The sequence below is a fragment of the Meleagris gallopavo genome, chromosome 8, assembly GCF_905368555.1.
Source record: "Meleagris gallopavo chromosome 8, MGAL_WU_HG_1.1, whole genome shotgun sequence".
Taxonomy (NCBI): Eukaryota; Metazoa; Chordata; class Aves; order Galliformes; family Phasianidae; genus Meleagris; species Meleagris gallopavo.
In genome coordinates this window covers 28,242,016-28,266,920 of record NC_139411.1, presented here as the reverse complement: position 1 = coordinate 28,266,920, position 24,905 = coordinate 28,242,016, and the positions used below count along the sequence as shown (strand labels likewise).

The 24,905-nt window shown below is 38.6% G+C and overlaps 1 protein-coding gene across 1 annotated transcript in view; it reads left to right on the top strand.

The window, feature by feature from the left end:
* HSPA12A (heat shock protein family A (Hsp70) member 12A) overlaps nucleotides 1–24,905 on the top strand; it is a 52,164-nt gene that overhangs the window by 12,064 nt on the left and 15,195 nt on the right. The window contains exons 2-6 of the mRNA XM_085229442.1: nucleotides 2,569–2,654; nucleotides 4,544–4,671; nucleotides 8,864–9,050; nucleotides 9,955–10,059; nucleotides 12,304–12,420. Of these exons, the coding sequence (XP_085085568.1) occupies nucleotides 2,569–2,654; nucleotides 4,544–4,671; nucleotides 8,864–9,050; nucleotides 9,955–10,059; nucleotides 12,304–12,420 (623 nt within the window). The remainder of the gene's footprint in view (nucleotides 1–2,568; nucleotides 2,655–4,543; nucleotides 4,672–8,863; nucleotides 9,051–9,954; nucleotides 10,060–12,303; nucleotides 12,421–24,905) is intronic.

Genomic DNA, 24,905 nt, shown 5'->3' with positions numbered 1-24,905 from the left:
ACAGTTATGGTTGCCCCCATTATTGCATGTGATTAGTTACTGATATTAAGAACTGGTTTAATGGAGTGCAACTTCTGCTTGTCTTAGCTGGGCTTTGCAGAAGCAGGGCATTACTTAGGTGCAGTATAACAGAGAGTGATAGTGCAGAATGCTTATGTTCTTGGAAGGAGCTTTTTTTCTAGTTAGAAATACTGGTAAATCACAGAGAGTCTAACTTTCCAACAGAATTGAGCGGTTATTAAATTAGAATTAAAGAATTTAATTTAAAGAATTAAAACAAGTGAACCTTCCCACAAATTCAACCTTTACGCATAAGTTTCAAGAGCTTCCTGAAACTGAAAGGGACAGTTATTTTAAAGACTTGGGATGAAAATACCTAATTCTGTTCATCTGTTCACTATTTTAGGTAATGTTTTCTGTGGGTGCTGTGACAGCCCTCTGGTCTGTGCTTAATGTGTTTTCATTGCTACAAGTTTTTATACTTGCAGATATGGCAAATGCCTGTGCATAGATTTTATGCTTCTGGATAATTGCAAATTAATTGGGTCAAATACATTCCTGATAGACCTCCATCCAAATTAATGTGCTCTCATTGGATGGATATGAATATCACACTAGTTATTTAATCACCTGTATTGCCACACGGGATTTTATGAGTCTTGTAGAGAGCAGTAAATAGCTTTTCCAGGCAAACACAGTGAAGGCTGATAATGGAAGACAGGCTGAAAAATAGAATGTTGAAACAGGAGTGCTGAAATAGGTAAAAGAGCTGGTAACAAAGAGGAGTGCTGAAGATACAGACAGTATTTTGGTAGTAGTAGTTTGATGTCTACCTTTTTGTCCTCTATAGGAGTCTCTTAAGAGAGGAAATGTAGCATATTGCAAAAATTTGAGTCAGCATTGTGAATTGATTCAGGCAGTGTTGCTGCTGCTTCTGATTCAGTCAGGGAAGGCAGCAGGATGCAAGGAACCTAATTATTTTCCTTAGGAAACTAAAGAAACGGATCCTTCTTTTTCTTCTGTTCTCCCTTTCTTCAATTCTAAGTAAAAAAGCTGTGATGATGGTACAGAAATAAATCTGTTTTGAAAAGAGGAAGAAATTGTACACATGGTTAGGGATGCTGATAACAGCATCTGATCCAAATAGAGCTTGATGAATCAAGCAGATTCTCTGCTGTCACAGGCAGATTCTGTGCTGCCTATGGCTTTTTGTACTTTACCACAAAAGGAGTAATGTAATATATTCCTGAAGAACTTTGTATGGGGATAATTCTACTTTTGCTTCCGAACATCTAACTCAGCATGCATAGGATAACTAACAAAAATAAACATTTTTTGAAGAGCAGTACTAGGATTTGGAAAAAAAATGAGCAGATTATCCCATCGTTGTCTACTCAGAAACATCTTCCCTGAAAAACAATATATTTGATTATGAGGAAGAACAGGATTCTTCATTAAGTAGCTTTAAGGCCTTTTCTTGCAGAGCAGCTCCTGTGCTACCTTAGATTAACGGTCTGATCATCAGTGTTAGGTCTAGGAATTCCTTGCCATACTTCTGTGTGCATTTTGTTGTATGATACATCCAAGTAGGCTGGATAAACACATGTTGAAATGTGTTGTTTAGCATTTATTATTCATTTTTAAAGACTTACTACATAATTCTGCTGTACATCTGATTAGCTCAATGAACTCTCAAGGCTTAAATCTGGGAGTGGGGGGAATGAGCATTTGCAGGATGTATTGGCACCTTTTCATTCCATTCTGAAGTTACTGTAGTTTTCTTGAAAGAATATATTACATAGAAACCCATCTGAATCATCAGTGCTTAATTATTTTAATTCTTTTCAGTCATCATGGAGTACACATAAGAAAGGAAAATACAAATAATACATGACAGTATTTTTCACTTAATTGTTCTATTCCTTTAAATGAAATGTCAGTATTGTGTGCAGGATAGAAATATTTGTTTGATGATTTGTTGATAATGCTTTCCTTTCTCCCAGCTGGGTTCTGTCCTGCAGTAATACTAACAGCTGCAAAATGTTTCAGTGCAGAGTGTATTGAAGAATAAAAACAGAGGCAGTATGAGGAAATTTTAAGAATAAAGATTCATAAGGGAATAATTGCAACTTATTCTTACTGTGTTTTCAAACAGTTATCAACTGCTCTTTTTCTCTTAAAATTAGTCTTTCTTTGTTATATCTCAACTTGTGTCTAATTTCTGCATTCACATGTTTAAATCCTAGGCTATTAATGTAAGTGTATGGTATTAAAGCCATTTGTATTAGCTGGAACTTCTCAGTATATTCAGGAGGGCTTCTGCAATTGAACGTGGTGATTTAAGAGGTGAAAGAATTGAAGTTAGTCAAGGAGACCAAGCATTTTGAAAGCAAAGCTGCCGTTTGGACGTAGCATGTTCTAAGGGCAAAAAGTATTTTTTTATGAGGAGGCTATGGAATTTGCTTTCTTTTTCAGCAGGTTTGTTACATCAGGAAAAGTGGATAATATTATGTGAAGCAGCTATTCTATTCTACTTACTAACACGAAAGAATTTTTGTTTCCTTTCAGACGCAGTTTCCACATCTGCTTACTCATCACCAGCCAAAAGTCTGGGAGACCCTGGAATCACTCCGCTGTCTCCGTCACATATCGTGGTAAGGGAAGTTGTTTCATTGGAAGGCTCTGATTTCCTCATATGCTGGTCCCTTTTATGCTATCCATAATTTCAACTAAAATTTTGATCCTGCTGGAGTTTCTGGTGGAGATCCTGTTTGTTTCAGTAGGATCCTGGTTTCTTTCTTTTTTTTTTTTTTGTCTCCTTGCTGAGCTAATAGATTTGTTCTGTATATTTTTATATCAGTGAGGGGTTTCCTGATCCTCAGGGTTCCCAAATTATGTCGCTGTCTTTCCCACTGATTTGTTTATGCAGACCCTTAAAGAAATAATTATATATTTTTAAAAAGTATATAAATGGTATTCAGCACTATAATCTGAATTCCCAGCAAAAAGAATCTTCTCCTGCAGACAGAGAAGCTCAGAACAGTGCTACTTTAATTTCCAAAGGAATATAGCTACCTGTAAGCTTTTAGAAGCAAGCAAATGTTCCATAAAGATAATGTATTTTAATCTTATACAGTGTTTGTTTTATTAAAAAAATACTCTTGTTAAAATTAAATTCCATCTGTTTTTAAGGCCATCTGCATTATCTGTAGCACATACAGGCATAGTATATTTCCTGGTATCACAAGTGATCATGTTCAGTACACACTGCTATCCTTGTCAGTTTTCTTGCTCAGCATTCTGAAGTTTTCAGTTGACCAACATTCTTTGGGATTTCATGAGTTGTTGCTCATAATTTTAGCTTCCATTCCTATCTTTCTCCATATATTCTACAGCTTTTACTTTTCCCGTGCTGATGATTTTATATCCTCTTCAAGCTAGATTTGCTTCTTAAGGCCCTTGAGGAAGGTCTATAAACACATATTCCTCTGATTGTAAAGATTTATTAGGAGAATCCAAATAAGTCCAACATTATTAGCAGTGAAACCTTATTATGCTCCTTTCTCCGTGTTAAGTATGAAGCCTATGAGATGATCTTGGAAAATATAGAGATACAATAAAAAGGCATTGAAAGAAGCAGGCATGAAGCTGTGAAGCTGCAGGATGTTAATGAGGAAGGTGGTTGGATGCTGCAAAAGACCAAGGACATTTGGTGGTTCTCTGTAAAGATAATAATTGCTTTTCAATATTTTTGAGAATACAGGCTGAACAGCAGTAGAAGGGGGTTCAAACAGGATCTCTATACTTAAAGGTCAACAGTTCTGTCCCATGTTGGTTTTACCAAACTGGCACATGTGCAGGTGTGTGTATTGCCCTCCTTCACCATCTGCCTGCCTGAAGCACGTAGCTTTTCCACCAGTATTACTAGCTCGTTCTGTTCCTGTCCTGCCAAGCTGTTTGTGCAACAACCACCACCAGCACAGAGTATTTCCTAAAGAAGCTTTCTGTAAATTCTTCATTGATAAATAATTATCTTGAGATGTGAAGGAAATTGCTATAGATAGGTGGTTCTGTCTGTGTTACTTCTGAGTGGATAGCAGTATCCCAGGGTCAAGATAATAACCTAGGTGACTCCTAAAACCACCAAGTCCATTGAAGACACTGATGGATATAAATGCATTCTTTCTTCAATTTAAGAAAAAAAGCACTCTGTAACCTACTGTTTAGCTATAGGTTCTAGTGCTTCAAGATGATAGCTATACCAAGAAATGATTATGAAAAAAAATCCTGATTCAAAAGGATATGTATAAAATATCCTCCAGCGAACACATGATTGAGATGTATATTAAATTTCTACCCTAGTGAGAATATGGAGAGTTTTTACAATGACTTAGTTCACAAATGCAGCTTTGGCTAAGTTCCTATTTCCTCTTATTTCCATTAAAGTGGTATGCATGTCTTAGCAGAAATACTGAAGAATAAGACAGATTACAGTTATACTAATCAATGACTCAGCATCTGTTTTGCTTCTGCTGTTTAACAGAAGGACTCTGATGCAGAAGATGCTGTAGAACAGTTATTTCTTGTTGTTGTGGCTATTGATTTTGGCACAACATCCAGTGGCTACGCCTACAGCTTCACCAAGGAGCCGGAATGTATTCATGTAATGAGGTAAGAGCTGCAATGCAGCATTTGGTTTTGGATTGCCATCTACAGCTATCTATGCAGTTGCTATAGCTATGTCCTGCAGTACCTTGAAGTGCCTAGGTTTGTCTAGTGTTGTAACAGTGTACACTTCTGTCAAGGCTATAATTTTCTGTTATTTCTTTCTTAAATCAATACAATCTGATGTATTTCTTTTCCCTTCACAGTTCTGATATGTGTAAGTCTAACACAACCACAAATGCAGAAAATGTTATTGGAGGTATTATCTAAAGGGGATGTGCCACAATCCCTTTCTGTTGTGTATCTGATAATTTTTTCAGACCTTTTAGTAACTAAAAGCCTATATGATTCTTATTAAAGTATCTTTGAATTGTCTATATTGTAACAAGGCCAAGGGATAGATAATTTCAGGCATGAAAAGGGTATATATGAACTTAGGCACAGAAGTTATTAAAAAAGCAACACCTGCTCCTGTAGCAGGAAGTGATGTACTATTGCTACACTATAATACTGAAAAGGAAAGGGCAAAAAGACAAACTTGCTGAAGTCCAGTATGATATACTGTAATTTTTCTAAGCGCAGCTGCTAGCTGAATGCCAGTCTTTAAATCCCAGCAGACAGAATTCATTGTGCAGTCAGCCTGCACGGTCACCTTGTGTGTGTATTGCACAGTATTTTAGAGAGATCTGACACATCTGGGTGATGGGAAATGCTATCTAAAGACAGGGGAACTCAGGAATGGTAGTAGGCTGTACAGTGACAGAGATGCCGGCCATTTTTGGTAAGGATGAGTAATGCTTTAAGGCCTCTTTTGCATCCAGTCCATCTGATGTTCTGCTGATGGCACAGGGAGCTACCTGGTGCTGGAATTCAGAGGACAGACCACGTGATGCTGCCAGGTTACAGGGTGGTGGGGTCACAACCCATGCATATCATCTCCAAAGCTGTAGCTGAGCAATCCTCAATCTTATGTATCATGTTGTTTCTGTGATTTTTGTGGCTGCATTATGATGTATAACAACTTCTGCTTTTATGAATGTCCCTCGAACCCTTTGGATACAGGATTTTAGCTGTTGACTGAAATGTTGAAACGTAGGACAGCACACGTGTTTCAAATCTTAACTGGCATTTTACTTCATACAGCTTGAAACACTATTTGTTTCTCATGTGATAACAACAGTGTGGTTGTGATTTCAGACTTGTATAGATATTATTTGAGATCCTGATTTGAAAATAAATAAACTAATTTGTCTGTTTCAACACAGAAAGGAGAAATGTGTCTTAGGTGGGGAAAACAAGTATTCATATTTCCAATGGCTATTTCAAACAATTGAAAATATTTTGATAAAGATGTATTATGTTTTTAGTTTTAAAAAGTATTGAAGGTGTACTGAGAAAGCTCATAAAATGTATTGCTGGTAGAGAACATACAGCAGATACTGAATTGTGAAATGTACAGTAAAATAATACGTATTTTAATAAATGTGAAATAATGAGGTTCAATGAACAGAGCTGTGATGGGTCAGAGTTAAGACTTCAGTGGTTCAAAAGGTACTAATAAGTTCCAGTACTTGCTATAATGATGGCTGTGTGTAGGATAACTTACAAACATTTATACAGAGTAAACATAATTTCCCACCCATACTCAAGACTGTTTCCCTTAAACATGTCAAAGATGATGCATGGCCATCTTTGCTTCCTAACTTTGAAAAACTTATGGGATTTTGAAGGTGCAGGCTGTCTTTGGTAGAAGGGAGCATGTGGTCTTTCTTCAATATAACTTCAAGCCTCAGTCTTTTCTTTCTCTCCTGTTTGACTGTGATTCTTGGCAGACGTGTGCTTGCCTTTCTGCTGCATGCATGCTCCTGGAGGCATCCAGCTCTGTGAGATGACCCTGCTGCTTTGCTTCCCTGGCTGTTATGCTGCAGCTCTGGATCAAATTCTCATCTCTCTACAAGGAGTGCTCTTTTTTTCTGTTAGCTGGATTCCTGTGTAAGGAAGGGCATTTCTCTAACCTTAGTGTAACCTTATGATCCTTTCCACAGAAACTTTGCTTTGTCCCTTTTTGCCTTTAATGTGCAGTCAGATCTTGAGTGATTCTAAACTGTTTGAGCAGCTCAACAGCAAGCCAAAGCCCTGCTAGCCCATATTAAGCAGAGTGAAGCTGGGCTTCCCCTTGAGAAATGCAGCAGTCAGGTTAGTGTGCACATGCCTCCGGCTGCAGCTGCTTCTTTCCAGAAAAGATGTCATGCCAGAATATTTCTAAAGCTCTGGCTACAAATGGTGACATCAGGCTTCCTGTTCTCCTGTCAGTAACACAGGCTGAGAACTTCAGCACTTGCTAGGCAGTGTCTGATTTCCATTAGAAACACATCCAGAAGTGAACACCTGATGCTCAAGATGGTATTGAAAATTTCAGCCCATACTACTGAGCATGAGTTTGTTTTCATCTAAGTATTATAGGTATTTATTCCAGGAGAGAAAATGTGCCTAGCTGTAAAGAGGCATTGTTATTAGGCAGCAGCTAAGTACACGTCCTATTTATGGAATTTCCCACCAGTGACTCACAATGAATCATTAATGATTCCAAGTAAAAACGATAGCAGTTTGTCTCCTCTCTGTTGTGTGGGATGTGATGTTCTGGTGGAAGAGGCGGTGCTTTCTGCTTATGGGCTATGGAACCCCTGCTTATTAGCAGTGGAACCATATGCTTGCTGTAAGACATGCTCACTGGTGTTGGAGTTGCCCACATATGTTCCAGCAGAGGTTTGCAAGCACTGCCTTGCAGCAGAGCCCTTCCCAGCTGACTGTAAGTGTGGGGCTGAGCAGCAGCACCAGTGAAGTTGAGCAAAATATTTCCGAGTGGGTGAAAGTGTTTCTGTTTTCAGATCAGTGGGATTGCTCTCCATACTAGAAAGTTCCCTGCCATTACTGCTGCTGGTTCAAAAAAGGGCACGCTTTGCTCTGTTTGATCCAGTTGCACGGTCTTAAAGCTTCCCAGCAGTCTATAAGATCCTGTTCCTGGCTGCTTATTGCTTGGCCAAGGTTGAATTTTTCTGTGTCAGTGGTCTGCCTTGATCTTGAAGTCAATTAATTTTCAGTTGATTCAGTCGGTTCAAATGGAAAAAAAAAATAGTACTTCTACATAATCTTCACATGTCATGTAAACAAGAATCACAAAACAAAGCAATCATTTTGTACCTCAGAACAGGGACTTTGGCTGTAGTGTGTTATGACTGCATGTTTTTCTATCTTTAGAAAAAAGTAATCAACATGTGTTTTAGTAATGAACACGACTGCCTTTGTGATCTTGGTTCCTTTTTGAGCTGCATTGTGATGATAGCTGATAGCATAAAGCAGTTTTTCCACTGGTGCTTTTTTAGGATAATGTTGTCTGCTAAGTGTGTGTTTCCCATGTTGAAAGTACTTGTGTGTGGGGCGGGGGGAAAACATTAACGAGAGTTTCTTGTTCTTCCATTCTGCTTTTTTCATAATGGAGATGTCAGGAGAAAAGCAGAATGCTCACAGCTCTCTGTGATACAGATCTTTATGATCTTGTTACTTGCTCACTCCTAAATTCCTTCTGCACTTAACACAAAGTACAGAGGGTCTTCCCATATTCAGTGTTATTTATTTTCTTATTTGATCTCTGAAACAAGTATTGTGTTATTTTCATCTACTACCTTTGTGCCTGGCAGGTCATCCTGCAGATGCCTGTGGGATCCTGATAAGATAGGATACTTATTTTCATGATTTTAGTGGATTGTTGTGAGGTTGAGGGAGTCTGCTTTATTTTTCACAGACTAATTTTTTTTTTTTTTTTAAATCTAAAATTTTTACTACCATTTAGATGTTTAAAGGTAAATAACGGTGAATAGAGTGTGCAACAAAGAGAGCTCAACATCTGCAGGTGTTTTCTTCAGTGTTTCTGGCATCCAAGAAGTGAAGCACATGAGTGGGCTTTGGTTTGAGTGACTTGTTGAATGCCATTGCTGAATTGTCTGAAATGAAACTTGCATTCCTCTTTTCTTGAATGTAAATAATCCCATTTGTTTTGGTATTATAAGGATCGATGTAAACATATTTGGAGGGGAAAGCAGTAAGTGCAATATTTTACCACATTTTTTCTAAGAGTATCTGAATTTTTCTGCTGCTGTAAGCATTAATATCACTTATTGAAGCTCTTTCACTTGAACAGACGATGGGAAGGCGGAGATCCAGGTGTATCCAACCAGAAGACACCAACTACTATCCTCTTAACACCAGAAAGAAAGTTTCATAGTTTTGGGTACGCAGCGAGAGATTTCTACCATGACTTGGATCCCAGTGAATCAAAGCACTGGTTGTATTTTGAGAAGTTTAAGATGAAGCTACATACCACCAGTGTAAGTAATAACTAACACTCTTTAGTAATTCTGCATTTACAGCTCAGATCATCTTGCTGTGGAGAGTGCTGGATTTTGCCTAAAGATTGTGAGCTGTATATCAAGCAGATCTGTTTAGATCTGTTTAGAGAGTAAATAAAGTAAATGAAAATATCAGTTAACATATTCCAATTCATTTTGCTTCTTGATGCTTGGCGAGTGTATTTTGCTTGTATTCATTGTAGATCTTAGAAGCTCACTATCTGCATCCCTACTTTTCCTGGGTGAAATTCTTAGCTGTGCAGGGAATCTGCATGAGGTCAGTTTGTTTTGGAAAATTTATTCAGAGAGCAGAAATGGAATATAAGAAGCATACTGTTCTCTTGTGCACAGGAACAAATTGGCCCAGAGTTCTTTGTAGTAATTGCAAGTGGAAATCATGTTGTTAATTTGACATTACTCCTAATGATTATATGTTGATCTTTCCACTAAACCATTCTAGATTTTTGGGGCCAGGCCAGTACTTTCTGCATTGAGGTGGGTGTTTGTTGGTTTCATGTGTTGGTGGGAAGCCAAAAATGCATGCTTTTAACTCCTGACTTGGATGAAATATCTTTCATATGCAGCTTTGCAGCAATTAATTACAGATGCATTTTATTGTAATTGTTTAATTTTTATTCTGTATTACTCTCTCTGCCTGCAGTTATTTTTAGACATGGTAGATGTTTAAAAATAAAGCTTAAAGTAAACAGCAAATGTAATAGTCCAGGAAATTCAGTTGATGACTTAGATCCTCTCCAGAACAAGTTTGTCACTTCTTCCTAACCAGGTGGATAAAGAAGAATTCCCTTTCCTCAAGCAGTGAGAATTAATTTTATGTTTACTTTTTCCTTTGAATAACTTCCAGTTATTTTCTTTCATGTAGAATCTTACCATGGAGACGGACCTGACAGCTGCAAATGGCAAAAAAGTCAAAGCACTTGAGATATTTGCTTACGCCCTGCAATTTTTTAAGGAACAGGCATTAAAGGTAGAATAATGCTTCCTTATCTAGATTCTCTATATTTATCACTAGTATAAATGTGAGCATAACATTCCTAACCTTGCTGAGCTTTGACCTCAGTTGTATTTGATGTAAACAAAGCAAGGCAGCTGTAGAAACTCCAGGCAGGCTGTGCACTCTAAAAGAGCTCTCAGTAGTCCTGTGGTGGTTTCCTCTTGCACAGGGGAAGCTTGGTTCAATAACAGTAATAAGTTCTAAGTATCTTCTTTAGGGGATAAAACTTTTCTTTTGTTGTCTTGCTTTTTTTGTCGTTGCTTTGTTTTTATCATTAAAAATGTTGATTTAAAAAGAAAACTTAAAAGTGCAGGAGCTGGGGCTCAGTGTTTCACTCAGTCTGCATTTTTAACTTGCAAAGAATTAAATTTGAGACTGGATTCTGGTCTTGCCCCCCCACACTTCTGATGCTGGTACAATTCAATGTTCTGCGTTCTCAAAGTTCTCTGTCATGTTGAAGAGTGAGCACTGTGAAACACAACTGGTTGGGCACCTTCCAATCTCTGCAGTCCCAATCTGACATTGTTTTAGTGACTGATCGAAGGGAGGTCAGATGAGCTGGATTTATTTTGTAACAGGAAGATTATTAAAAGCTGATTAACAGTTTGGTGAGTTGAATCTCAGTGTCACTCTCTACAGTTATGACTTGCTAGTTAACATGGTGGGAGCAGTGTATTTCACTGTTGCAATGATCTGCATAGGCTACTTGGTATGGCTAAGAGGTTCAGTATATTAGCCTATTTTAAGCACTATTTCGGGTGTTGGTAGGGAAATGGGAAAATACATTGTATTTTCCATTTCCTGCTTGAAATGTTACAATACTCACTTGTAATCTTAGCCTTGGGTCGCAAGATGGGATTTGTTACTCTCTTGTGAAATACTTGTCTCCAGTAAATAGTTTTTAGATTTAAGGTCTCATGTAAACAACCAATTGTGAATTTAGTGTACATTAGTTTCAGATGTGCTTCTATATACTGCCAACATGTAGTAATTTCTGGGCCAAATCAGAATCCTAAGCAGTGCTTGCATGAAAATAACCCTGTTGATGTAAAGCTAACCAACTTTTCTGAATGGGTTTAATTTATTCTGCCTTTATAGCCATAGAGGAACGATCATATAATTACTACTCAAAATAATTATCTTTTCTAAGACTATTGGAATTGCACTGAATATTCAGTCACAGACTTGTGCCCATGCATTGCCTGGGGAAATGTTTAGTGAATATGAATCCCCCATAGTTGCTGTGCTGCCTGTTCTGGGCTGCATCCTTACTTGGTGTTAATATAATATCCCTGTGATTTGTGAGTTCATGCTGTTGCTTAGGACTATAATCTGTCCATTCCTACTGCCCTGAGCAGTATAGAGGTACTTCTTTTCTACCACAGACTTTTAAACTGCAAGTATAACTAAGCAAACGCAACACCTTGGCACAGCACACACGGAAACATATTTTACATTCTAAAGGCCTGTTGTTCACCTTTATGAAGCTTTCCCTGTTTGGATGGAGATTTAGATAGGACATATGGTAATGACATTTTACTTGGAACCTTTCCCAAAATATGTCAGTGTATCACCTAATTTGCAAATGCAATACAGACTTTCCTCTTTTTAACGGGAAGGGGAAGAACAATAAAGTAACTAAACTACTCCTCAGTGCTTGCTTAAAGTAAAATTTTCAAGGAGCAATCAATTGATTTATTTTTTCTTTTAAGACTTCAGCTATAACTTTGCCTTGTTAACCGAGTTGTAAAAGTTCAATTTATGTGTGAGTGCTTTATAAAGGAGTCACTGAAAAATCTGGATTGTAAAACTTAATGTTCATCAATACTTCTAATATTTTTCTGTGTATTAATCCAGATGTAAACACGAATTCTTCAAAATAGCTGCAAATCCCCCACTATGACTAAGAGCATATGTAAACATTCTTTAATATTCAGCAGTGCACGTGCTGCTTTTGGAAAAAGTAACTTTTCTATTTCATGTTAGGTAGTAAACGTTTCTATGGGCCTCCTTCAGAAAGTGTCAGCCCTAATCCTAGCTGTTGGCACAGTGAAGCATTCTTGAAAGATTGGTAATAATTTAAATATTTGGATTTGTAGCATAGGTGTAGCAGGAAAAAGATTGAAAAGAGTTTCTGTTGCTGGAACCTGCAGAAAATATTTTCTTACCAAGTTGACGCCCATCAGTTTACATTCACCTCTATTTCTCCTTATTTAGGAGCTCAGTGACCAAGCAGGCTCGGACTTTGAAAATACTGAAGTAAGATGGGTTATTACAGTGCCTGCTATTTGGAAGCAGCCTGCAAAGCAATTTATGAGACAAGCTGCCTACAAGGTAAGGTTACAGAGTGAACTTAAAAATGCCCTTTAAAGCCTTACTTGATAGGCTAAATGTTAAACTCTATTTGGGACAATTAGCACTAGTCTAAAATACATAAACTAATCTGGAAACATTTGGGCTAGAAACACTGAAAGAGAATTTAACTCAACAAAGCAGTGGCTTCACACCATATGTATTCACATTTTAAATGCCTTTTTATGTATTTGCTTTCGTGTATTGGTGTCCCTCACTGCAGACTGATATTTTAGTCATCTTGTACGTGATATTCCTGCTGAATTTAGTGCACGTGGAACAGATGCAGTTTTGAGACCAAAGAGAAAGCTGATGTAAAACTGGACACAATTTTGTTTTGTTGATTTCTTTAGGTCATCACAGGCTTTTTTCAAATAAGGAAAAAATAAGGAAGAGTAGGGAAAGCTTAGACCCTCCACAGTAGGGACTTCTTTTTTTCTGTTCCCATTTTCCCACAGTAGGAATGAAAAGACTGTGTCCAGGTAGTCTGGACATAAAATTAAATTAAAATGTTATTTTCACCAGTAGCAGTAGCAGTTTATCAGCATTTAATCCTTTCCCCTCCTCTCTAAGCCCCCACAATCATGCATATTCCATATTGCATTTGCTTTATTTCAAATTCAGTTTCTGTCTTTGGTAGACTAGATGCGTGCATTCTTCTTTTCATCAAGATACTCACGTTGCATTTTATTTTGTTTATTTTCTGTCACAGACTTGCATAACCCATTGGCAGCAGATAACGTCACGTGCAGTTTGTGAAATATGTAGCAGTTTGTGTGTAATTTGCAGAGTGCTCCTGGAAAGCACCCGGAATTTTTTTAACTCTGTTTCTAACTATCTCTAATGTTGAGCAACATTTTTCTTAACAGTCTTTATTGTGGGATTGCTAATGCTAGTGCCAGAAGCAAAACATTCTTAAAGTTCTGATGGAAGGACACGGTTGTAGGTAAATCTGAAACACTAGAGACCCATTCATTATCTCTGTATATTGTTGTCTGCCTGCTGTCTGTGTGCATGTGTGCTCGTAAAACGGGAGCTGTGTAAGGAGCAGGGCAGAGTGAGGTAGATCTCTTGGCATTTCTCATTTGTGGCACAATGGAATGTTGTTGATTAGTGTCTGTGTCTGTGGTTTTGTCTGTGATTGTGTTCTTCTATCGGCAAGCTTGATAAATAGCAAGGACTGACAAGGCTTTTAACTCAGGGTGTGTGATCAATTACAGGGAAAAAATTGTATGTTTACTTGACAGAGTTGTTATTTATAGGAATGGGGACAAAGACAGAAATGCAGAAAACTGAGAGTTCTACTTTATCATTCAGTCTTCAGATTCCTATTGCAGGATCCAGCATGTGTTTTAAACCTGTGCATACTGACAGAGTAGAAGTTCCAGCCCTTGATGCTAGCTATCAAAGCACGCAAGTGTCATGAAGATGACTTCTGACATCCACTCATCATTGTCTTGCCTTAAACAAAACACTTCCTGGAACTGTTAGTCTGTTTGAGGGCTCCCACAACTCTCCCTTCCAGATGCTGTGCTGTTTTGTCATTTCAAGGTATAATCTGTGTGTTCCTTTCAGCTCACAATTCTTCCTCTGACCTCCCATCCAGCCTACCAAAGTTTTGCTAAATCTACCTGCAAAGCAGCTTTTTCCTGTCTGTGCATAATTCTGAGCTCTTATCAAAGTTGTCACTGATTTTGCATCTCAGTTATTGCAACATAATTTTCGTGGCTTTGGCAACTGTAATCTGGCCTCTTTTGCATCCCTTTAGAATGCTGCCACTAACAGGTTTTGTCACTTCACATTTGACAGGGAGTCAACCTGCATTTGCCTCCTTCATCTGTGTCATTTCAGACATAAGCTGCATGTCCTGGCCATGAGTATCTATAACGCTAACTCATTTTCCTCCTCTGAAACCCTCTCTAAAATGCATATTCTGTCACACCTACAAAAACGTGACCGTGATGAACTACTGAGATGTGAAAACTGCTCTTCACTGCTTCTTGCTGTTACCCTGCCTGCACTATTTGTATTCATCTGTTGTTCTTTTCATATTCTTAACTCTTTTTCATCATACTTGAATTACTACCTCTGTGAAGTAGATATTTATTTATTCTCATTTGTTTTGCTCTCTGGGACCTCTCAAAAGATTAAGTTTGGCAGGCTGTGGAGATCTTCATGTCTTTACAGCCTTACTTTGTGAATTGAAATAGCTTTGTTTCTGGATAATAGTCCACAGACACTTCTTGCTGTTCTGTGCATCCAGAAGGCTCTAAAGCCATGTGACTGCTGTTGAGGTCTGATCATGCTGGGAGAGAGCTCTGTGGCAAGAGTAGAGCACGTCATCTCTGTAGGATCCTAAAGCATGTCTGCAGAGATTAGTGTTCATTGCATCTGACTCTTGGGATGCATCAATCAGGTTTCCCATTTCCTCACCATGAAATACATAGGGCATCATAAATAGTATTCACTTTCCTTGTTCTGGTATTCTGGTTCTTCTGTTGCAAATACTTTGCTTTACTGTAGTTCCATCAGAAGCTGTGAGTTTACCAGTCTTAGAAGGATTCCCATTCTCCTGAAGATTTTGCATTATGAGAAATTAATTCTAATGACTGAAATGCTTTCTTATTTTGGTGAGTTTGGCAGTGTGGTCCAGTTAGATAGCATGTGGGAGGACTCCATCCCACTCACCCAGTTGGGACCTGCTCTTATTCTTGTTCTCGAAGGAGGGACTGCCAAATGCATCTAGCTGTGTTGTGGCAGAGGTTTAGACCTCACCATGGAAGATAGCTTAGGCAGGCCTGCTTATGAACATTCAGCCTTAGTAGTGTGGCGTGTGAATATGGATACAAAGCCAGGATCCCATCTGTGTGTCATCTGAGGTCTCATGGACACAAGAGAATTCAGTGTTCTGTTGGTCCTGTGTTACTGATGGTCAAAAATAAGTGTCTGCTAGTGGGAAGATGAAACTCTGAAAGTATTCAAGACCACTTTTATAGAAATCTGTGGAATGCTGGTAGGTGGGAATATTTGGTTCAGTCTTAAAACCACTTTGTTGTCCTAACATATTACTTACTATAAGCAGCAAATTTAATCCCTTTTCCAAATGAAATTCAGACACTGTGGATTGTTTATCAAGATCCGATATTCTTGGCAGAGTCTTTCTTTTTACTGAAGGCATTCTTACAGCTCGTGTTTCAATACAAATTCTTCAGACACAGTAAGCATGGAGCAGAATCTACAGACCAGAATTTCTTGAATGTGCCAATAGAAATAAAGTTTTAAGGAAGAATTTGGAGTTTGAGAGAGATATGCTGGTGCAGAAGCTGTAGAATAGAAAAGTAAAATATGGTATATCAAATGCACTCGGGCAGACCAAGGGAAAGGGAAAGATGATGCTTTTTCATAAGCTTGCCTGAAATACCTGTAGTCTTACAAACATCGATCTGTTGGTTTACTCAGAGATAATGTAGCATTTTTTCTTCCAGTATGAGCTGTTGATTTTGAAATGAAGTTTCAGGGCTCTTAAGTAGATTTATATTCCAATTACAAATAGCAAATAAAATTATTTATGTGTTAAGCTTGTATAAACAAAAAGGCAATCTAGATTGTAGGATTAATTGTGTGAGCCTGGAATTCTAGGGGATTTTTTTAACTGGCTCTTACACTGAATATTTATTATTGTCAATGTGGAATGAACATGATGAGAATTATTATCACATTGTCTTTTGGCTTACACTACATTGCACTGATCAGTACTAGCTTGCTCTGTAGGAATCTTCTTAGAAAAGTAAACAAATTTGTAAAGAGAGTAACTTGGTGACACAGAATCTCCTACCAATATAAGTGTGAATACTTTGGAATGTAGCATTTAAATAGCCGAGCTTGAAAGAGTTTTAAATGAGTTTTATCATATGAAAAAGAGATGCTACAGGGAAAACAAAAACAAAAAAACAACAACAACGCAAAACCACTCCTTCCAACTGCAAAGCGAGATTTTAGGATTTTAGGAGGGGCAGTGGGAGCAGTGAGCAATATGGAGAATACTGCAACACCTTTTTCCTGTATATAAATCCCACAGCCTTGTTTAGATCGTGAGCCTGTGACTGATGTGGCCTCAAAAGGATATTACTGAACAAGAATAGATTCAGAACAGAAGAGTTCTGCCAACACACCTGGAAAGCTTATGTGAAAACACAGAAACCACACTCAGAAAAGACTGGTGCTATTAAGATTGAAAAGGAAATGTGCTAGTTGTTACCCAGAAACATTTTGCATTTTAATCTCCAACCAGTGTTTTGTGTGCCATTAGTTAATTTTGTTCTTGTGCACAACTTTAAGCAAAAAATGTTTTTGCTAAAATAGCAGGAAATCTATTAAAGGCTATATTTTTCTTCCAGATGAAAATGCAGAAATGTTGCTTATTACAAACAGTTGGGTGCTGAGCACTTCTGCAAGAGCTGGTACTCGGGCTGAGCCCAATATGTGTGTTGTCATATTTTGTGAAAAGGTTGTGAATTTTCGAGTGTCAGGATCTAACCAGCATCCAACGTGATGTCCATGATGTGCCTTGATGCAAACAACAGTGTTAAGATTGTCCTGTAGAACATCACTTCCTAGATAGTAGAATATCTTCACGATGATGTTTCGGGCTAAGTAAATTTTGGTTTGAACCAGTGTTCCTATATAATGATGCTTCCATTTATTCTTAGTTAGGATATTTTTGGAGGAAAAAAATAAAAGAGATTTTAGATTCTGTCTGTCTTGAAATTTGTTAGAAAGAGCAAGGAAGCCGTGCTTCCTGCTGAAATGAATGAGACACTGGCTTAAGAGGGCTCCCTTAGAGCTGCCTAGCTGGGCTCCGCTTTGTAAATCTCTGGAGGATTTATGTTATAAAAATAGCACACCTTTTTTTGTGCTTTTCTCTGAGATGTGCATGTTTGTTCTGTTGTCACGTGTTTTTCTGCCTTTTGGAAAGCATTGATTTGTTTATTTATTTTCATTTTAGGGAAAGAGAGAAAGAAGACACTAAAATAGTTGCGGTCCTCCTAGCTTGTATCGCAGTTGGGGCTGTCCTCTGAGAGGGGGACTTACAGAGGCAGGAAGCTAAAGACAATAGAGATGTCAAAAAGATGAGGAGGTTGTGCTTATTGAGAGCCGTAACTGTGTAAACTGAAGATATAACTGGTGAATGAGTCGCTTTAATTAAAGGACAGTCAATGCATTACTGCATCTGTCATGTTAGTTAGTGTAGTTCTGCTTCTCCAGTCGAGCGAGACATGCTGAAGTTTTAGAAACCCCTGGCAGTGTTGACCCAGAGGCAGGAGCAGCTGTGCCTAGCTGCTCTGTCAGGATTTTTATATGAACAGCAAGAAAAATGAGTTAGGGCCCTTTTCCACCATATATGGAGATGGTAGTGGGAGCAGCAGCCCTGTGCTGGGCTATTTACAGGTTCCTGAAGTAGCACCGGGCTCCTTGCCAGCATCTGCTACCTAAACCAACCGCTGGTGTGGAGGGGCAAAACTGCCTGCATGTTGGGCCCAGCCTACAGACACTGAGCTGCTGATGGAAAAACTGAGTGACCTGAAGTTGTTCTTAAATGTGGGCTATGAGCCTGAACATGCTCTTACTGTTCTGTCATTTCCCCTCTTGATGTGATTTAAAAAGACAGTTAAAGAGCTTTAACCTGTTTGATATCTGTGAAGCTGAGCTTTTTCTTTTAAGTAGTCTGTTTTTTGGCATGTGGTGCACTTACAACTGAAATTTGTTTGTCTGTAGGCACAGCTCAACAGACTTCCTGTAAACTACATAAAAAAACAAATAGTGTTCAGGCATAAGCAGCAGTGAGAAGCTGGTGAAAGCATGAAAGCAGTACTTAGCAAAGGCAGAAGTGTGTTATGTATCAAGCATCCTGATTATTTGTAGTTTCTGGGGTTCTGCTGAGTCCATGCTTTCACTTTTGTGGTATTAAGATCTTCTTAATCATAAGGATTAAGATGTTTATGAAGTGATATGTTTGGAAGGATTCTGCATCTTGTAGCAATGATTAATCAAGGAGAGAAAATCTACACAGTGGGAGCTCAGCACAGTGGGAAGTGTGTACTAATTGATCTCAATTTACACATTTTAATTACCTAGCCAGTCTACATGAAGGTGCAGGCACTTGGCAAAACCATCTGCTAATCCAGTTCTGTAAGGTTTTGGTTGTCCACTGCTGAGGCACAAGTTGGAATTTTTGCAGCTTTTCATTTTGCAAGTAAAGCATCCTAGGTATGAGCAGATAAACAGATTAGTGCCTGCCATGCATAGTATGTAGCTTCCTTGAATGCAGACTCTTTGCTCTAGTAGTTGTCCCTGTAAGGTAGAATCTCCATTATGTGAAGAAAGGAGTGCTACACTCAACATGTGTTTCTTAGGATCTTAGAAATTGCCTGGAATGACCCTGAAGCTAAGAGCAATAGGTGGAAATCAGAATCTTCCCTCCATGTAGAGGAAAGACTGTGCAAGGTGGATGTTTCCAGTCAAAAGATGAAAATGGCCAGCTGAGAGATTCTAAACTACAGTGGGGAGCTTAGTGGGGGACTGCTGCAAGTCTGCAAAAATTGTAAATCAATAGGGGCTGGTCTGAAACTGCTGGTTAGGATTACTTACAATGTATTTGTAGGAAGGCCAATGAAAAAAGATAATTGATCTGTTGAAAAGACATCTTAAGTGCTAGTATCTCAATACAGGACAAGGAGTAATAGAAGCTGAATTTGGAAACTATGCTGAAAAATGTCAAAATCAGAAGATAAAAGATAAAAAATAAGATGCAACTAACAAAACAGCTCAGTAAGAGCCACTTGTGTCTGTAATAAAAATCAGCCTGAAACATAAGGACCTACATCTGGGGTTATTTTGAAACAAATGGAATGGGAGAACGTGACACAGTGGGCAGATATTTAAAAAGGAGGAGAGTCAGGCTTCTCTGTTGTGGTAATCAGTACATGCCCATGGTACTAAAGGCATTTGTGAAATGATATAATATGAAAAATTGAAAAGCTTATGAGAATCTGATGGCTTAATTTTTCTAATGCGTGCTAGTCATAAAAATTGCAACTAATGTCCTCTGCACCTTAGAGAATAAAATACAGAAAAAAATTCCTGACGATGCCACTTGGTGGTATGCTTTCATTTAGTGTTTAAATGTGATCTGTTGCAACAAGCATTTGGGGGCAGGCTGCAGAAACATCACCCTAACATTGCTTCAGTACCACTGTGGTCCCACTTACCTTCCATCAGGCTGTCAGCACAGCCTCTCCATCACCAAATTATCGTTCAGTAACATGTGAATCACATTCAGCTACAAAAGTAAGGTATATGGTATAAAGAATGGAAATGTACAGGTAAGCTGTACTCTGAGCTGGGTAACAACAACCCCAGGCAAGATAAATTGAGGCAGTCTGACCATGCTTAGCAGAGGCATTTATCTGCATAAGACAGCCTAGCCATCTATAACAAATCCCTTCATCTAATCAGTGACCACACAAATGCAGAAGTTCTGACTTTAGGCAATACTAGTCCACAAAACTCATTATTCAAAGAGCATGCTGAAAGTAAAAGTCACACTTCATTACCTCTCCAGGTGCCACATTTATCTTTCTGCTTTTCAGAATGGGATATTGCCATGGTTTCTAAACAGCTGTTAGGAGGAAGCAGTATTACCGATTCTGCTTTTTGTTTTCAGGGGAATAGTTTTATTAATGGAGTAGGAAATAGAAATAAAGTATGAAATAGATTCTCCTGTGGTCTTTTGGTTCTCTACAGCCAAATATAAGAAAATAAATTACTTAGGAATTGAGTTTCCTTCCATGAAAAGACAGTGAACTGAGGCACGGGTTTTTTTTGTGCTTTAAACTCAACTTCTGCACCCTTGATACAGTGAATTTATAGTCTTCTCTGCGTTTAATCTTTTCTTAGAATGACTGTGGTGTAAAGCTACAGGACCTCTTAGGAAAGCTGTGGTTTTTATGTTTTCAGACTTAAATAGTGTAGCCTTCAGACTGTGTAAGAAATGTTTCCTTTTGATCCCAGAAGACTCTAAATTTCTCATTAAAATTACTGAACTCTATACAGAAAGAAATAAGGTCTGGAATAATTTTGGGCTTGTTCGGCTGTCATACTGTCAGATCCAAATGCTCACTGATATTGGCAGGGAATTGACACAGCATTCACAAAGGCATCCAGATGGGGTCTCAACAAGAGCAGAGGAGAGGGGGCAGTCACCTCCCTCTCCCTGCTGGCCCCCCTCTTTTGATGCAGATTAGGATAATGTCAACCTGAGCAGGATGCTACTGGCTCATGTCCATCTTTTTATCCACCAGGATCCTCTAGTCCTTTCCCACAAGTCTGTTCTCACTGAATTGTTCTCCCATTCTGTAGTCATATCAGTGATTGCCCCAACCCTAGTTCAACACTCTGCTCTTGGCTGTATTGAATCTCATTAAGCTCTCGTAGGCCCGCTTGCCTGCTTTTCAGATGTGATGGAGAGTGGCTTGGCAGCCACATCAGCCAGTTCTTGGGATAAACTTGTTACTATATATTGGTTGGTGATATTTACCAAACCCGCTATAAGAGTTCAAATTCGAGATATTTTATAATCATCTATCCTGATTTCCTGCAGGTTAGAGGATTTCACTGAAAAGCTCCTTTCACAGGAGTTCCTAGCTTCAGTAAGCAGCAGTTCAGGCTTCCTGTATGAAGACCTTAAGAAGTCTGTAAATTTTCTGTGGATTAGGTACTTTGTGTGAGCTTCTGGTATATGCTGGCACTGAAAAACAATTGAAAAGCATATATTATGATATTTTAAATGCAAGGGAAAGTTGTGCATATATGTATGTATGTGTGTGTATACATATCTGTAAGGTTTCTACTTCGTCAAGGCAGAAGGGAAAACACCTGGGTTCTCAAAGAAAGCTATCTGTAATCCCCAAATCCCAAGGACCACTTGAAGATGGAATTACATTGGGATTTGTCTTTCTAAGTCTTTCATGTTTTTTAATTACTTATTCTAATGGCAAGTGTACAAATGAGAATTATTCCAAGAGTCTCTTCCAATTTAGCGTCCCCTTCTTTAAACTGATTGGCTTTCATGTTTGTTGTCTTTCATAATTTATATTTCCTTTGTCTGCAAAATGAAGTTACTGCTGTTCATTCATAACCTGAGATTTCACTTCTCTCTCAAGTAGTTTTCTCACGCAGAGATGAATGTTTACACTATTTTCAGAGGAGAAATTTACACTAAAGGAATTCTGTAGCCGTGATAATTATCCATTATGTTTTCACTTGTGAAATGCAAAATACAATCAGTGCCACCAGATCTGAATAGGACAAAGGACAGCCTGTGCCACAAACCTAGTTTTAGGGCAACAGACTACAATAGTTTGAAAATATATGCATTTTTTTTACATATATTTGCATATATGCATAGCAAATAATGTTTAAGAGAGCAAAAAGCTCTTGGTTCTGAAAAGCAGCAAGTATCTCTATGGCATGTAAGTATCAGATTTTTATAGAATCAACCATCACTGAAACATTGGGTTGACTATTTAAAAAAGAGAAAGAATGGGGGGAAAAGTTAATTCTGTTTTCATCTAGGCACTTAAAATCCAAGGATGAATTTTCCAAAGCAGCAGAGCTCCCAGTGGCTCCTCCTCCTGTCTTTGCCTAAACCAGTCACTTCACTGTGCTGTGCTACCTATAGGAATCTGGGTGCATTTGAATGTACTGTTTCCTTTGTAGCTGCAGAGCAATTTTAAGAACCTGTCTTTGAACCAATAAGTTCCCTGAGCTAAAGGTGCTGCCTGACCTCCCTCTGCTGTGTTTATTCATGAGTTGCACGCTGCACTGCGGTACTCTCGTTGTTCCTGAAGACTAATGGCAGAGCATTGGTCTGTGATGATGGCATAGTGATTTTCAGACAGATCTTTCATGAATCTTCCTTAAGTGTCAAGGCTGAAGGTCTAGCAAAACTGTACAAACTACATTTTTGATGCAGCTTCATGACATCCTCTAGCCCCACTCCCTGTCAACCCACTTTCTCCTTATGTGCTTCTGAGTAACGATGCTGAGGCTCGTTTCTCATGTTGCTCATCTTTCCTGCGTTCTCTGCCTTAATTAGGTCTCAGTCATCTATTTGTGACATCCTAATTTGATGCCATAAAACTGGAGAAAGTGCTAGCTAGTGAAAAAGGAAGAGGATTAGAGAAGAGCTCGCTTAGTGAGGCACTAAGTGGCTGGTGTTATCATGAATCTGTTAACACAATGAACTGATTAGTTTAAACAGTGTAAATTTCATGAGGCTCTTAATTTCCAACTGCTGTTTTGTGTTGCCTGGATGGAGTCACACAATACTTTCTTCGTGCAGGCTGCATAGTGCTTAACTTGCAATCATAGCTTTCCTATTGTTACTAATTATAATAAATATCTTGGAAAATACAGAAATGTTGATGCTAATTCACAGCTTCTGTTTTTCTAGCTGAATGATGTTGTACTGCAGGGCTTTATTTCCTAATGAGCCACATTGTCTTTACAAAGCTATTTCATGGAATCCAACTTTTCAAATTTATCTCTGGAGCCTGGAAATATGCCTTCAGTGGTAAAACAGATTTTAAGTGTTCTTTCTGCCACCAAGAAGAGTAGATCATTACACCCACCCAGTCTATCCCACTGCTTCAAAAGCGAATAGAGTAACATGCTTGGTGGAAGTGGCCAACTGTGAAAGCTGCACGGAGGCCCAAGGCTTGAATAGCATGGACTTCTGAAATCAGCTTCATCACTGAACCAGTTCCATCATGGAGCTGTGCCCTTGATTCCTTCAGCAGACATTCCAAGGCTCTGAAGTTTACTTTGATGGCCCCTGAAAAATCACTTCCAACCCAAGTTGTTCTATGATTCTAAGACATTTAGTCTCTGTGTCTTGCCTCTCCAGCTGTATAATGAGGATTCTTCTTGCACATGTTTATTTGTCCAGTTTGTTTATACTAATCTATTTCTGTATCTGGAACTGTCTTATAAAGTGTGAGTACAGCGCCTATGGTACCTACACAGTTCTGAATTGAGCTTTAGATGACTATAAAATTTATTAAAGCAGTAAATTAGAATTCCTCCGGTCAGACTTGACTCTTTATTTCTTTTTCTGAAAGATAAAATTTAACCCACTGTGAAAATAACATAGTATATTACTCTGTACTTAGGTTATGAAGTGTTTTCCTTTACTGCCTTTCAGTGCATAAAGGACAAAGGCAGCAGTGTACCTATTTTACGGGTAGGTAACGTGAGCTCCTAAGGCATACAGAGCCTGCCCAGGATCATCTAACTGGTTACACTGCAGCAGAGTAAAAGTAAAAGCTCAGTGCTTGTATTTACCCAGAGAAAAAGCATTTTTTTTTTTTAAGTTTATGTGCATACGTGGGGATAATTCACTGATCTCATTTAACACTGGAAATGATGTAACGCTGTGATGTGACACAGCAAATGTTACTGAAAGAGAATGAGCCTAGCTCAGATCACTTTCTCTGGTTGAGAGAACTGGATGGAGCTACTCCCTTGACCAAAGAGGAGCCGTGAGATCAGAGTGGTCTCTGGCCTCCTCTTGCAGCAGCTCTGAAAGTGAACGTGAGCATTGCCCTGTAGTAGACCCAGCTGTAGTTTGCTTTGGCACTGACTCTAAATTCTTGTTAAATAGGGGTCAAGACTTCATAGACTGCCTGCATAGATTTGATTAGCTCTAAATCTGAGGAATGCTCCTTTGTCACCTCTGTTATTTCTAATACATACAGACTCTTAACCACTTCTCTTGTATATTTTGAGCCTTTTTTCACAGACTGTGATGTGATTAATACATGTGTTAGCCTCATTTTTGCCATAATGAAGTTGCTGATTGTATCTTACATGCATGCAGCCACATTTTGACAGATTGAAGATTTGTTATTGCCTATCTTACATAGCATTCTGATACAAGAACCACGTGAATCAAATCCCATGTGCATGGAATAAAATGCATCATTTTTTTCTATTCTTTTCATATTTTCTTCCTTGCAGAAGATGATCAAAGCAGGGCTGTGCATTTCAGATCCAAAGAAGTAAAGACCCTCCTAGAGCCAACTAGCATGGATCCACTGTTGTTACTCTGTAATTTGGTCCTTAACTTGGTGCCCTTCGTTATGATGCTAAAAATGTAATAGATGTTCTCTAATCTGAGCAGGCTGGTTTCAAGGACTGGTTGTTCATAGCAGAGGCTGCATCTCTGAAGATAGTGCTCCTACTGGGGTTCTGGGTGTGTATATTTGGTTGACTGGATCCAGAAAAGCTCAGTAGCTAAGTTTTTGGATTACTTTTGGGTTCTGCTTAAATTTGAGGTTATGCATTCTGTCTATTCCACTCAAATTGGATAAATTCCCTATAGCTACGCCTCAGAGGTGGGGAATCTT